We start from the raw sequence: 12,050 nt of genomic DNA on the forward strand, positions 1-12,050 counted from the left end.
CAATGTGACCAGTTAGTGGCTTTGGTATCCCAGGCAGGACTTGGCACCTGTGTGGTACAGCAGCAGTGGGTTTGTGACCAAACTCTAATTTGCAGTGGTATTCAGCCCTTTTGCTTCAGGTTTTTCCTGCATCTTACTAATAACCACTTAGTTTGACACTTCTACATCAACAGGACTTTCTGGCCTCGTCCCTTTGGTGGTTTCGTGAGGCAAAGCAGCGTCTGTATCTCTGCGGTCAGAGGGGATTTACTTTATTTTTTCCCCCTGTGTGTACAAACTGGAGGAAGCAGGAAAGCAAACTTTCCTGTTTATGTATCAATATTTTAATAGCCCACATTTTGAAAAACCAAACTACTTGAATACCAGATGTAAGTGGCTTTTCTGAAATGCTATTTTACTTTGAAATCTGTCGCTGGATATTACATTGCTTCCTCTCCAGAGCCCGAGGAAGCCCACATATTGGTTCCAGAAGTCTTCAGGACCCGTAGAAATGAAATAGCTTGTCAAAAGCTTGCATGTTAACTCCTGTTTACTCCTCAGTTTAAACAGCAGTGGTTTCCTGCCATCTTCAGCTCCTAGTAGCCCTCACTGTGGGGACGATGTGCTGGTCCAGCTCTTCGCACAGCGAAATGCTCACACTCCTCCAGGGTGGGTCTGCCAGCACCGAGGGTATTTTATTTTATTTTATTTTATTTTATTTTATTTTATTTTATTTTATTTTATTTTATTTTATTTTATTTTATTTTATTTATTTTATTTTAAGGGAGAACAGCAATATCTTGCCAGGTAATTGAAATCCTGGTAACAGAGCAAAACACTACTTCATCCTTTTTTATTTTTTTCTGCAAGCTTCCCATGCTCCATATTTAGATAAGGAGATTCAGTTTTGTTTTTCTAACTATAGATGAAATACTTTTGCAGCCTTGTAATGCGTTCAGCTTGGGTTTTTCATTGTCTTTGGCATTTTGTCAAGCAGTTTCTAGATTGTAGATGATACTCTACATTCTTATATGCTTATGGCCTGTGTTTTTATTTTGCCATAACGTATTCTGAAAGTTAAATAGTTTCATTAATAACAGAAATGCAATTCCCAGGGAAGTTAAGTGTTTTGCCAGAGTTACTTACAGCTGAATTAGCGTACCATACAAGCATCTGTTTCTTTTCCACCTAAAAATAAAAAGCAAGAAGGAAATCTATTGCTATTTAACACTAAGTGAACTCAGAATATTTGTCTCCTCTTCATCAGTTTATTTAACTGCTTCCTGCAAATTCGTGATCTTCCTTCCACAAGCGAAGGGGATTACAGAGCAGAGGAGGGATTTACTCACTTTCTGTGCTGTCACAGAGACAGATTCACTTATTTCATGGATGAAGCAGTTCCACCCGAAGCACCTACTGGTTATGACTGTCTGTCTCTTGGTTTTTATTCCTCTGTGGCACAGGTTACGTGCAACCTCTTCTTTGAGTTTCAGAGTTGATTTGTCAAGGCTTCATTTACCTTACCTGACTCAAGTTATACGTTGCTAATGTGCCTCTCAGGTGAACATCTGGCTCCTGGATGATGATATTGTCCTTCTAGACTTGTCCTAGTCTCCCATACCAACCTCCTGCATGCCATCCACAAGTTAATCTTGTCTTATCCTTGGATGAAGCCATTTCTTGTGCTGTTGTGCAGCTCTTCATTTCGTGGGAGTTATGTTTATCCGGGGTTTGAGTCAAATCCATGTATAAAAATGTCTAAAGCCCTTTGGGATGAGAAAGGCTTAAAATATTAACACTAATTAACAGCTCCTTCTCTGGCTGGGTGTAAACAGTGAGTCATGTGCCACTTACGGTTTTGCATGTTTAGTCCTATTTCTGTGTCCTTGCAGAACGCCTGCTTGCAGATTTGTTTTATTAAGTAAACACAGATCTCAGCAGAACCCCGAGGCTTCATCAAATGAAAAATGGAGGGAGGAGGGAAAGAAAAGACAGTTATGTGTTGCCCAAGGTCATGCAGTGAGTCACTGGGAAAGCTGGGGTTAGGTGCTGGGAGTTTGTGGCTCCCTGTTCATTATGCTGCAAGGCACGCTTGTTTGCCTGGGATTTTAATTAACTGTTGTGGCAAATCTATAGTTAACCCAAGAGAATCACGAGTGGTAACAGTAGTTAACATCATCCTGGTGACCATCAGATGTTATGGAAAAATTAAAGAGTGCCTGTTTATTAAGTATAGTTATTAAGGGTCTTAGACTCAAGCACTTAAAGTTGGTTTACAAGGACTGACTTCACATCCTAGGCAGGACCTTGCAGTGGAAGGGTGTGAGGGCACAGGGAGGGTGTTCTGATACGATTCTGGTTACACCACTGCTCTTGTGAACTGCAGGACATGCTTCCCACTCAATCCCTTGAGGTCCAGGCATTTTGATCAGCTTAACACTGACTTTGCTTCAAAACCACCTCTATATTTGAAATAAATACTTGCAGTTTTTTAATAATGGAAAGTTTAGTTCTGAATGTTGTGGCAATGTTATTTTTAAGCTTTTTTTTTTTTTTTTTAGAGAGAAACCCCCAAATTTAAAGCCACTACAATGCATATATTCATGATAACCAATTCTTTATGGTATTTGCTTGTAGAGACACTACTAAGAGTATTTACATGCAGTGTCGTTAGTGCGCTCTGCACCACACTGTGAAATTATAAGGAGTAGAGAATGCCTTTTCCAAAGCTGTGTTTCATAATATGTGCAGAGGAAGGCGATTTTTGCAGTTGATTTTTGTCCCTAGCAGAGGAAAGGTTAGCCAAACTTTTTCCAGAAGGCGTGTTGAATCACACGGGTGACCCACAGCCAATCCATACAGCGTTAGACTTTGAACTGAAGCCGAGCTAGTATAGGCACAGGCTTGAAAACTCAGCACAATCAAAAGGAATTGTATTAGTCAGAGATTGTTCATGTATTTTCTTTCTGCTGCCAAATGCGATTTTTGGCTTCGTGACTGTTTTTATAACTCAGGAACATTGTATAAATCTTTAACTTTGTACACGACCAGTCTTTTTTATTTTATTTTTTGTTTATTAATAGGACAAAAAAAAAAAAAGATTTCTGTTTTCTTTTGCTTGTCTATGTTTTATTTACTGATAAATGTCCTTTTTCTCTAGAAAGTATCCGTTTTCAGTGCACTGGGATACAAACAAAAGCCACTTTTAATGTTCTTTTTTTGGGGATTTTTATTTTTTCAAAATAAGGAAAAGCAGTGCCAAAAAAAGATGCTCTTCTTGACCAACGACATCTTGAAAACACGTGCTACGTAAGCTGAATAGCATCTGGCGAGAGAAGGAAGGGCCAGGGTGCTCCAAACAATACCCATATGGGGCTGTTTGTGTTGCATGCACTGCGTGCTTCCCAGCACAGCTAATCGTAGCTGCCTCTTCCCTGCTGTACTGGAGAGGTCCCTTGGAGTCAGGGCTGTGGTCTGAGATGATCAACTGCTCAGCACCGTTGCCTTGGGATGTTGCTGCTCGTCTGTCGCGCTGCAAACACAAAGGGGAAGCTGGGGATTGCTAATGAATCCTTCCCAGAATTAAGTCATAGTCTCAGTTGGGTTTATCTATGGCTGTGGCACTGGTAGGGACCATGGATAATTATTATTGAATAGCAGGGCATTGCTGGTTGTCCAAACTTTCCTCTGAAAGATAATTAGAAAGGGAAAGTTTTCTTCCTTACTGTCTTGCCTAGTCTATTCCTCTTCCAACTGATTCTGTTTAACAAGCAGTTGGTTAATTATTTTCTTGCTGTCTGGAGACTAAAAGGATAAGTTTCCATAGAGCATCTTATCCTGTCTGGGATTTGGCAATGAGTTTTATTGAAACAATCTGTTCATCTGAGTAAAATTTTGCTGGTGGAATTATTACAAAGGATACACAGGACCGGGCCTGTTCAATATTAAAATCATAACTTCTGTATTTGCAGTGGCATATAGTGATGATTGATGCCATTCATTTCTTGCTTTCAACTTCACAGACATTGTGTATCTCCTAGGACATTGGAAATGAAACTGTAGGTGAAAAATACAAAGTAAATGGCATTTTGAGTTAGTTTTTATTAGTGGATTTTTGTCCCTAAGGGTGACTAATCAATACAGGCTTTCAAACTGCTGGTGAGAAAAGACCTCTAAAGAGCTAGCCGTTGATTTCCCATTTAAACACATAATATTTTCATTTTTACTAAAATTTAGTAATGATTTACTTTCTATTAACTTCTGAAACAAAATTATCACTAACTTGGGAACCTGTACAAATAATCAGGGCATACTAAATATTGCCTTCTTTCTTTGCTAGATGAGCACACAGTGTATAACTTTATGATCCCACCAAGTATAGGCCCATAAATCTGTGTGCTCTGGAACAGGTATAGGTGAAAAAGGCACCTTTAGAAGTTTTCCAGAAGGAATTAATTACAAGAAGAGGTATTAAGCCAATTTGTACCTCCATTTTAGGTACACAGCTCAAGAATACCTTGAAGGTAATCTGCTTTTGTAATAAAGTGACGATGTTACTGGAATGTCCATGGAAATCAGTTTAAATTAACCTGTTATGAAAGTTTAGACTCGTGCCTTTTTCCTTTTGGGGCTGGTTTGTTCAGCAAAGGAAAGAATTTTGAAGTTGGGCAAGCTTGGAGGAAAGCTATGTTAAAGTGAGATTTGCCAAGCAAAAGATACGTCCCTTCAGACTTCTGTTTTGATTTTGGGTTCAGTAACCTGCTAATCCTCCAAATCCTTAAGTCAAGATTTATACATGTCCAGGTCCATTGCGGCTAATAGAAACAGTCTAGTAACGTGATTAAATATGTAGTTAAATACTTGGGGAAGGTCAGGATCATTTGGACAAGAGATTAAATGTGAAAGGAGTAAAAAATGTGTAACATTTTTTTGGGGCCTACAAGAAAGCTGGGGAGGGACTTTTCATAAGGGCAATTAATGACAAAACAAGGGGAAATGGGTTTAAGCTGAAAGAGGGGAGGTTTAGATGAGATATTAGGAAGAAGTTCTTCACTGTGAGGGTGGTCAGACACTGGAACAGGTTGCCCAAGAAAGTTGTGGATGCCCCCTCCCTGGAAGTGTTGAAGGCCAGGCTGGATGAGGCTTTGAGCAACCTGGTCTAGTGGAAGGTGTCCCTGCTGCTGGCAGGGGGGTTGGAACTGGATGAGCTTTAAGGTCCCTTCCAACCCAAACCATTCTATGATTCTATGAACATCACTGAAAGGCTAAAGACTGATTTTGAAAAATGCAAAGGAGAAGTGGAGCTGAATGTGTATTTTACAGGCAGGTGATAAATACAGAGTATTTATTTGAAATATAATCTGTTTCAGAACACTCTGCTTAATTATTTGATGAGTAGGAGGTGTTAAGAACTTGCCAGCTGTTTTCTAGTTGCTCTGGAGGGGTTATAGGTCGAGTTTGAATCATCTGTTATCCAGCCAGTTCAGTTCCTGTGCAGATAAAACATGTCTTGGAGAAACCATACTCGGTTGATCCATTGCATTGGCAGAAGGCTGTGGATTCAACCTTCCCTCCCTTTCTTTTTTTTTGTTTTTGTTTTTAATTGCTATAAATTGCAGTGATCTCTCTTGATGCTGGATTTTAAGGATGTTTTGTGTCTTAGTGGGAATGTCTTCAATAACATGATAGTTCATATGCTTAGAGATAAGATCTTGAAAGGAAAATATAATAGTATCCCTTACTGTCATAACAGAAAAATCCCATGAAGTCTTTAAATCTTAACATCTTCAGAAGACGTCAGTGTATGTAGGCAGCAATTTTATTCTTTCGAAGAGATACTCAGTTGAAAAAAAAGAAAGATGAAACATTAGCTGGTGTCTTATGAGAATATAAAACACTTTTAACTACATATGCATGTTTGATACACTTGGCTCTCCCTTTCATTACTCTTTAGTGCTCGCTCTTAAACAATATTTTCGCTTCAGCAGCTGTTGGCTAATTATTTCAAGAAGCTGTTGGAAACAACTCATGCTTAGTATCGTCAGATGTCTGCTTTGTACAGCAGAGCATAAATATGCCTTTGGTCTTTTAATTGTTTTTGATTTAATGGGTACCTGTTGTGGAAAAAGCACTCCTGCAGTCTAAAGAGCCCACTCTTTAGAGCAAAAGCTCATTGAGGTGTTTCTGTACGTGAAGCCACATGAAATATTCAAAGAAAACAGAGCAAGGAAAATCCTCAAGGGATGAAAGCCTCTCTTTTCCTCTGCTCTATGAGTGTATTCATGTTTCTGTGGAGTTTGTTCTACTGGTGTAGTAGTGTCTTAACATTTGCATTTTTCTTGTTTCTTTTTTAAAAAAAAATGTTATTTTTATTTGTAGGGTAAATTGCCAGTCCTTCTGCTCGGTCAGTCTGCAGACTTGAGGCCAGGAGAATTTGTGGTTGCCATTGGAAGTCCATTTTCCCTTCAAAACACCGTGACTACGGGGATCGTTAGTACCACTCAACGTGGAGGGAAGGAGCTGGGGCTCCGCAACTCCGATATGGATTATATTCAGACAGATGCCATCATCAATGTAGGTCCTGCTCTGAACCTCGTCCCTTTCCGCTCTATAAATTTCTTAAATAGTTGCTTTGAAAATCTCACCAGTGATACAATTCTTAAGAACAGTGAGCATAGCGGGCTTTTCTTTTATCCCTGTAAATACGGACATCTGTGGTGCAGCAGCACTTGATTGTTATTTAAACCTCCCCCAAGGAACCACACCAAGTACAATATCTGCCTTCACTTCAAAATTCTTACAAATTACAAGGGAGGAGGCAATATTCCCTGGTGAATAAATAACTCTTCAAAATCCATTATGTTTTCTAAAAAGAAGCCAAGCTTAGTTTAAGGATTCAAGTTTGTTTCTGCATTAAGGCAAAACGATAGTTTTTCTGCTTCTGCTGTTGGCCTTGTAAGAAATCTTTGCTAACAGCTCCCAGATCTGTCCTAAAATCTTCTAAGTTGCTAGTGTGGTACTGTTAAAACAAAAGAAAAACCTTGGCTTTCTTAACTTGCTCTGGCAAGAGAAGAAGGACTAAGCCTGTGCAAAGCTCAGCTAAAAGGGGTGGTGTTAAGTGTAATTAATGGGTTTGGATGTTAAGACTGTTCTATTTCACATATATAATAGACAGTGAAAAAATTACTACAGAAATATTTCAAAAATTTCTTTTATGTTTTGCTTGCCATGAATTAAGTGGTAGATATTAAAACATGTTCTTGCCATATGTTTATTTTCAGTATGGAAACTCTGGTGGACCGCTAGTAAATCTGGTAAGCGTTTTCTTTAAGTTTGTTTAGTGTCAAGCTTATTACTTTTTACTTTTTAGTTTATAAACAAAACAAAAACCACCACCCAAACCAACAAACAAACAAAACCCCACACCAGAAATATGATTCAGAGCTTTCGATATCTGACTGACGACACAAAGTTCACATGTTTCTTGCTAATCACTAGTCTGTGTTTATGTTGGCAAATCACAAGATACACTTGGATTTCAATATCTAAGGTGTTTATGGTTTGCATAGCTTTGAGCAAGTGTAATGCCCAATTTTTGTTGCCCATGGCTGGTGAAAAGTAAAAAGCACATTTTAAAGTTGAGGCGTTTGCCCTCACCGTGTACCACGCAGCCAGCAATATTTTTTGCATATTGAAACTGAATTTAACAGTTCACAAACACATCTACCCGTTTATTTTCAATCACACCGAAAGGGTAGAAAATCCCACACATCTGTCAGGATATTAGGGCTTATTTGTTGATATTGTAGAACATAGTCAGACCTTGCAGCAGCTGTGGGTAAGCCCAGGAGAGAACAACTGAAGCAGATTGCAAAACCCCGCTGCTGTGTGGGAGCTCTCAGATGGGGGCACGCGGAGTTGAACGGAGGAGAGGCGGTGGTCCTCAAAGAGAAGAAAGAGCTACTCAGAATTTCTGCCTTGGAGATTTGGCAATTTTTTTTCCACTTGACTCGCAGTACAATTTCAGCACCAGTAACCTCCATTTGAAAAATTGTAGTTGGATCATTTTTATCTGGGATAGATCAGGGAAGGGAGCTGCTGAGATACCACAAGTGCTTGGCTTATCAAGTGACAGCAGAGATGTTTCATCTAAAACTCTCTCTTGAAGCCACATTACTGGGAAAAGCTTTTGATTTTGATGAACTGACGTTTTTCTTTGTATTATTATGCAATCTCTGCTCAGAACTGGTCAGTGCCATGCTTCGTGAGGTGCTTGCTGAAATAAACAGACCAAAATTGGCTGTAGAACATGCTGCTCCTCTGCTGCAAGTAGGAGAACTGCCCAATTCTGATCTGTCTTCTGCTAGTGGCAAGATCATAGAATTATAGAATCATAGACTGGTTTGGGTTGGAAGGGACCTTAAAGATCGTCCAGTTCCAACCCCCCTGCCATCAGCAGGGACACCTTCCACTAGACCAAGTTGCTCAAAGATGAATATCCACATCAGTTTTCCAAAATTGTAAAATACTTTTTTATCAATAGGCTCAAAAAATTAGACTTCAAGAAACCATTTAGAAAATTGAAAACGAACTACAAAGTGTGTTGTGGGGATTTGTCTTTGTGATTTCATGGAAGAAATCATCCATTTCTCTTTGAGATGTTTGATGTTTACTAATAACAATTTTTTCTTTCTCCAGGATGGTGAAGTCATAGGAATTAACACGTTAAAAGTTACAGCAGGGATCTCGTTTGCTATCCCATCGGATAAAATCAAGAAGTTCCTAACGGAATCCCATGACAGACAAGCTAAAGGTACTGTACTTCTCTGCTTTGAAAGAGAAAAACATGAAAATAGTAGTAAACCAGAAAGTCAACGGCCTTTGAGGCTCTTTTGGTGAGAGCAATTGATCAAGACCTGTTTTCTTTTTTGTAGGAAAAGCTATAACCAAAAAGAAATATATCGGCATTCGAATGATGTCCCTAACTCCCAGGTAAGCAAAAGTGGTGGTTCCTCACCTTTCCCAAGTGTGGTCACTGGGAGTGTTTGGATCAAGCTCATGATGTGCATAAACAACCAGGAGGGTGAACCAGCACCGTGTGCTTCCAAAGGTGTTGGTGACAACTTGCAACCGATTTTTGCTGCCTTTTTCTTGAACTCTCCTGTAGACTCTGGTGTGAGCTAGTTTTTAAACAACTCCCTGGCTCTTTCTTTTCCCTAATGCCACAGAAGACAATACCTACTGATTGCTGATTTGTCCTGGGGCTCTGTTACTGTCGGTACCATCTGTCCTGTGCTGTCATGTGGGTCAAGGAGAAAACAGGACAATATGTTTTCAAGAATTACAGCAGCTCCATGCATATTGCTATTTCTTTAAAATTATTTTCATTAAGCAATTCACTTAATATAAAATGAAGCTTTTGTGTGGACTTGCTTATTCATACTCAAACCAGAAAAGACTCATGAGACTCATATTTTTATCCTGTAAAAATAACCAGAAGTTTTCCCAAGTGCAGGATCAAAGGTATAACAAAGCATTGGAAACTGAAAAGGCTTTTTGGTTTTTTTCAGGTGTTCAGGATCTGCTAGTTCTAAAGTTATGACTAAGTTTTGAAATGTTTTAAGCCAGATCCTCTGTATCTGTTGAAATGTTTGTCTTTACCAGAAATATGCATTAAAAAGCAGTAGGCATGCAAAAGATAGAACAATTCTTGAAATACTTTTAAGGGTTAAAACAAATTGTGAAGTGTCACATCGACATGTGTAAAATACCTCAGGTAGTGTATGTTAAGCGAGTTAACTAAGTAAAAATTAGTGATTTTTTTTTTTTCTTATCTTGTCAAAATATTTTTCTTTGCTATTTCTTCATTTTCCAGCAAAGCTAGAGAGCTGAAGGATCGCCATAAAGACTTTCCTGATGTTGTCTCTGGGGCTTATGTTATTGAAGTAATTCCAGAAACACCAGCTGAAGCGTAAGTTGAACTATTTTTTTCTCAAAAGCACTGCCACTGACTTAAGGGGTTAGTGATGGAGAATGTTCCCTGCTTAACTGGCTATCTTGATGATGCTAAATTAAGAAAATTACGACCATCTGATAGCTATTAGGTTGTCTACTGGAAACCAGTTTGTGGTTTCAGTCCAGTCCCTGATGGGCAATGTTGCAAATGTATCAGGGTATTGCAGGAAAGTCTTGTCAGCGTTCCCAGCCAGAAGGGCACGGATTCAGTGGGCGTGGAAATGCAGTTTTCTTTTTTTCTCAGCGATTACTTCCAAGACATCTGTTGTACCGATGCCAGTGCTGAATAAAGACGTTCGCTGGTGCGTGCTCCTGGTGGTCACTCCTGTAGGAGAGCGAGGGAGAAGCTGTATATTCACCTTATGTCCATCTCAGCCCAAGCAGCTCGGCGTTGGGCAAACCCACCAGCTCTCCATCGGGGTGAAATCCTCTCTTGGCAGGAGATGCTTTTCCATGCGAGAGCTTTGTCAGGAGTCACGTTACTGGGAAGAGCTTTTGCTTTTGGCCAACTGATCTTTTTCTTCGTATTTAGTATTTACTCAGAACCTCACCTGCTGGTTGGTACCACACTTCACAAGATGCTGGGCTGAAGTTCGACATCTTGTCTGTGGTCACCAGCACAGGTCTGACTGGCTCTTGCTGGGGACACTTTCCCTTCAGAGTCTGGTTAATACAAAAGCACTCAGTAATCCAGAGTAGGAAATAGGATCTTTATTCATTTTCTGAACTAGAGATCGTTTAAGAGAAGAGTAAATCTTTGTGGCAAGAAAGAGGGGTATGTAGCACCGAAGAGTCACGTAGGCAGAAAGCTGCTTGGAGCAGGCATCTGTTATCTCTTAGGAGGACTGTGAAGATGTTTGGATGATATCTTTTTGTTACAGTTTGGATGCCACTTTAAGTCATAAGGTGTTAAGTGTTTGTCTTGCTTTCTAATTATTGCTGCTTTGTGTGCATGGTTCTTGTTGTCAGCACTGTTCATGCAGAATCCTGCTGTATCTGTAATGTGAAATTAAACTGCAGTTAGCGTAGGAGTAATGTGACTGCTCCAGTGTGGGACTGAACTTGCTGCCTTGACACTCAGATCCAATCTGAAGGTGCAGAAAAATCATAGTAGGAGTACAGGTAATGGTCAGCAGAAAGTGGGAGAAGGACATGAGAGAGGTGGAAGAAATGTGAGGCACTTCAGCCTAGTAACTTGAAGGCAAACTCAAATCAGGATGCTTCATCCAAAGGCTGGCCTGGCAATTAAAATCACACACAGAATCACAGAATGTTAAGGATTGGAAGGGACCTCAAAAGATCATCTAGTCCAAAAATGCAGCCCATGATTGCTCTGTCTGCCCAATTCCGAGTCCCCTGGCCTCTGGGCTTCCCCATTCTGCTGCTTTCCTCTCCAACACGTGTTGTGTAGGCCAGCTGGGTAGGGGATCAGAACAGAGCAGTTCTGCAGCAACCTGTCCTGGGTGTGAGCTGAGAGGAGAGGCTGCATGAGAGACCGAGATAACCTGGGATGGTTTCTCACATGAAAATGTTTTAAGCCAGTAGGCAACCAGATTTGTTGCAAACGTTGGCCAAGGCATCCTGCTTGCAGGAGACACTCACGTAAGACGTTTTCTGCGGGCGGAAGAGGTTGATGACTGCTTTGTGGTTTTGTGAAGAGGGATTATGCTGAAGGGCTGAATCATGTCTGATCTGGTTACTTGGTTAATATTTCCATAACTTGGAGCCAGCTCGTTGTGCAAGACCAGGCAAGACGTTGTGGTCGATGGTATCCCTCACCACCCCGTTTCTCAGTCCCAGCCGCTCAGGGAGAGCCCCGGGGAAGGGGAGTCTGGTGTTGCCAGTTATTTTAAAAGAAAAATCCATCTCTGTCTCTTCTACTGAATCAGCATCTGGCATCCTTATTGTAGAATTACTGCACTATTTGCAGTAGTGAATTCCTTTAAAGACAGTGTGGGATTCATAAAACTTGTACCTCCATCCGCTTTCTGAAGTTTCTGCTTTGTATTTTAATCTTTACCTGCTTCGAAAAACTTAATGAAATATAACAAGGGCAA

At 40.2% G+C, this 12,050-nt stretch overlaps 1 protein-coding gene across 1 annotated transcript; it reads left to right on the top strand.

Annotated features, from left to right (window-relative positions):
• Window positions 1-6,357: 6,357 nt before the first annotated feature.
• Window positions 6,358-9,949, top strand: LOC104519975 (serine protease HTRA1; the record flags this gene model as incomplete). Its single annotated transcript, XM_010177155.1, has 5 exons — window positions 6,358-6,552; window positions 7,260-7,292; window positions 8,677-8,791; window positions 8,913-8,970; window positions 9,854-9,949. Coding segments are annotated over 5 exons (497 nt in total), but the record flags the coding sequence as incomplete, so codon positions are not given.
• Between the last annotated feature and the right edge of the window lie 2,101 nt (window positions 9,950-12,050).

The sequence above is a fragment of the Antrostomus carolinensis genome, unplaced genomic scaffold, assembly GCF_000700745.2.
Source record: "Antrostomus carolinensis isolate BGI_N321 unplaced genomic scaffold, ASM70074v2 scaffold54971, whole genome shotgun sequence".
NCBI classification, from domain to species: domain Eukaryota; kingdom Metazoa; phylum Chordata; class Aves; order Caprimulgiformes; family Caprimulgidae; genus Antrostomus; species Antrostomus carolinensis.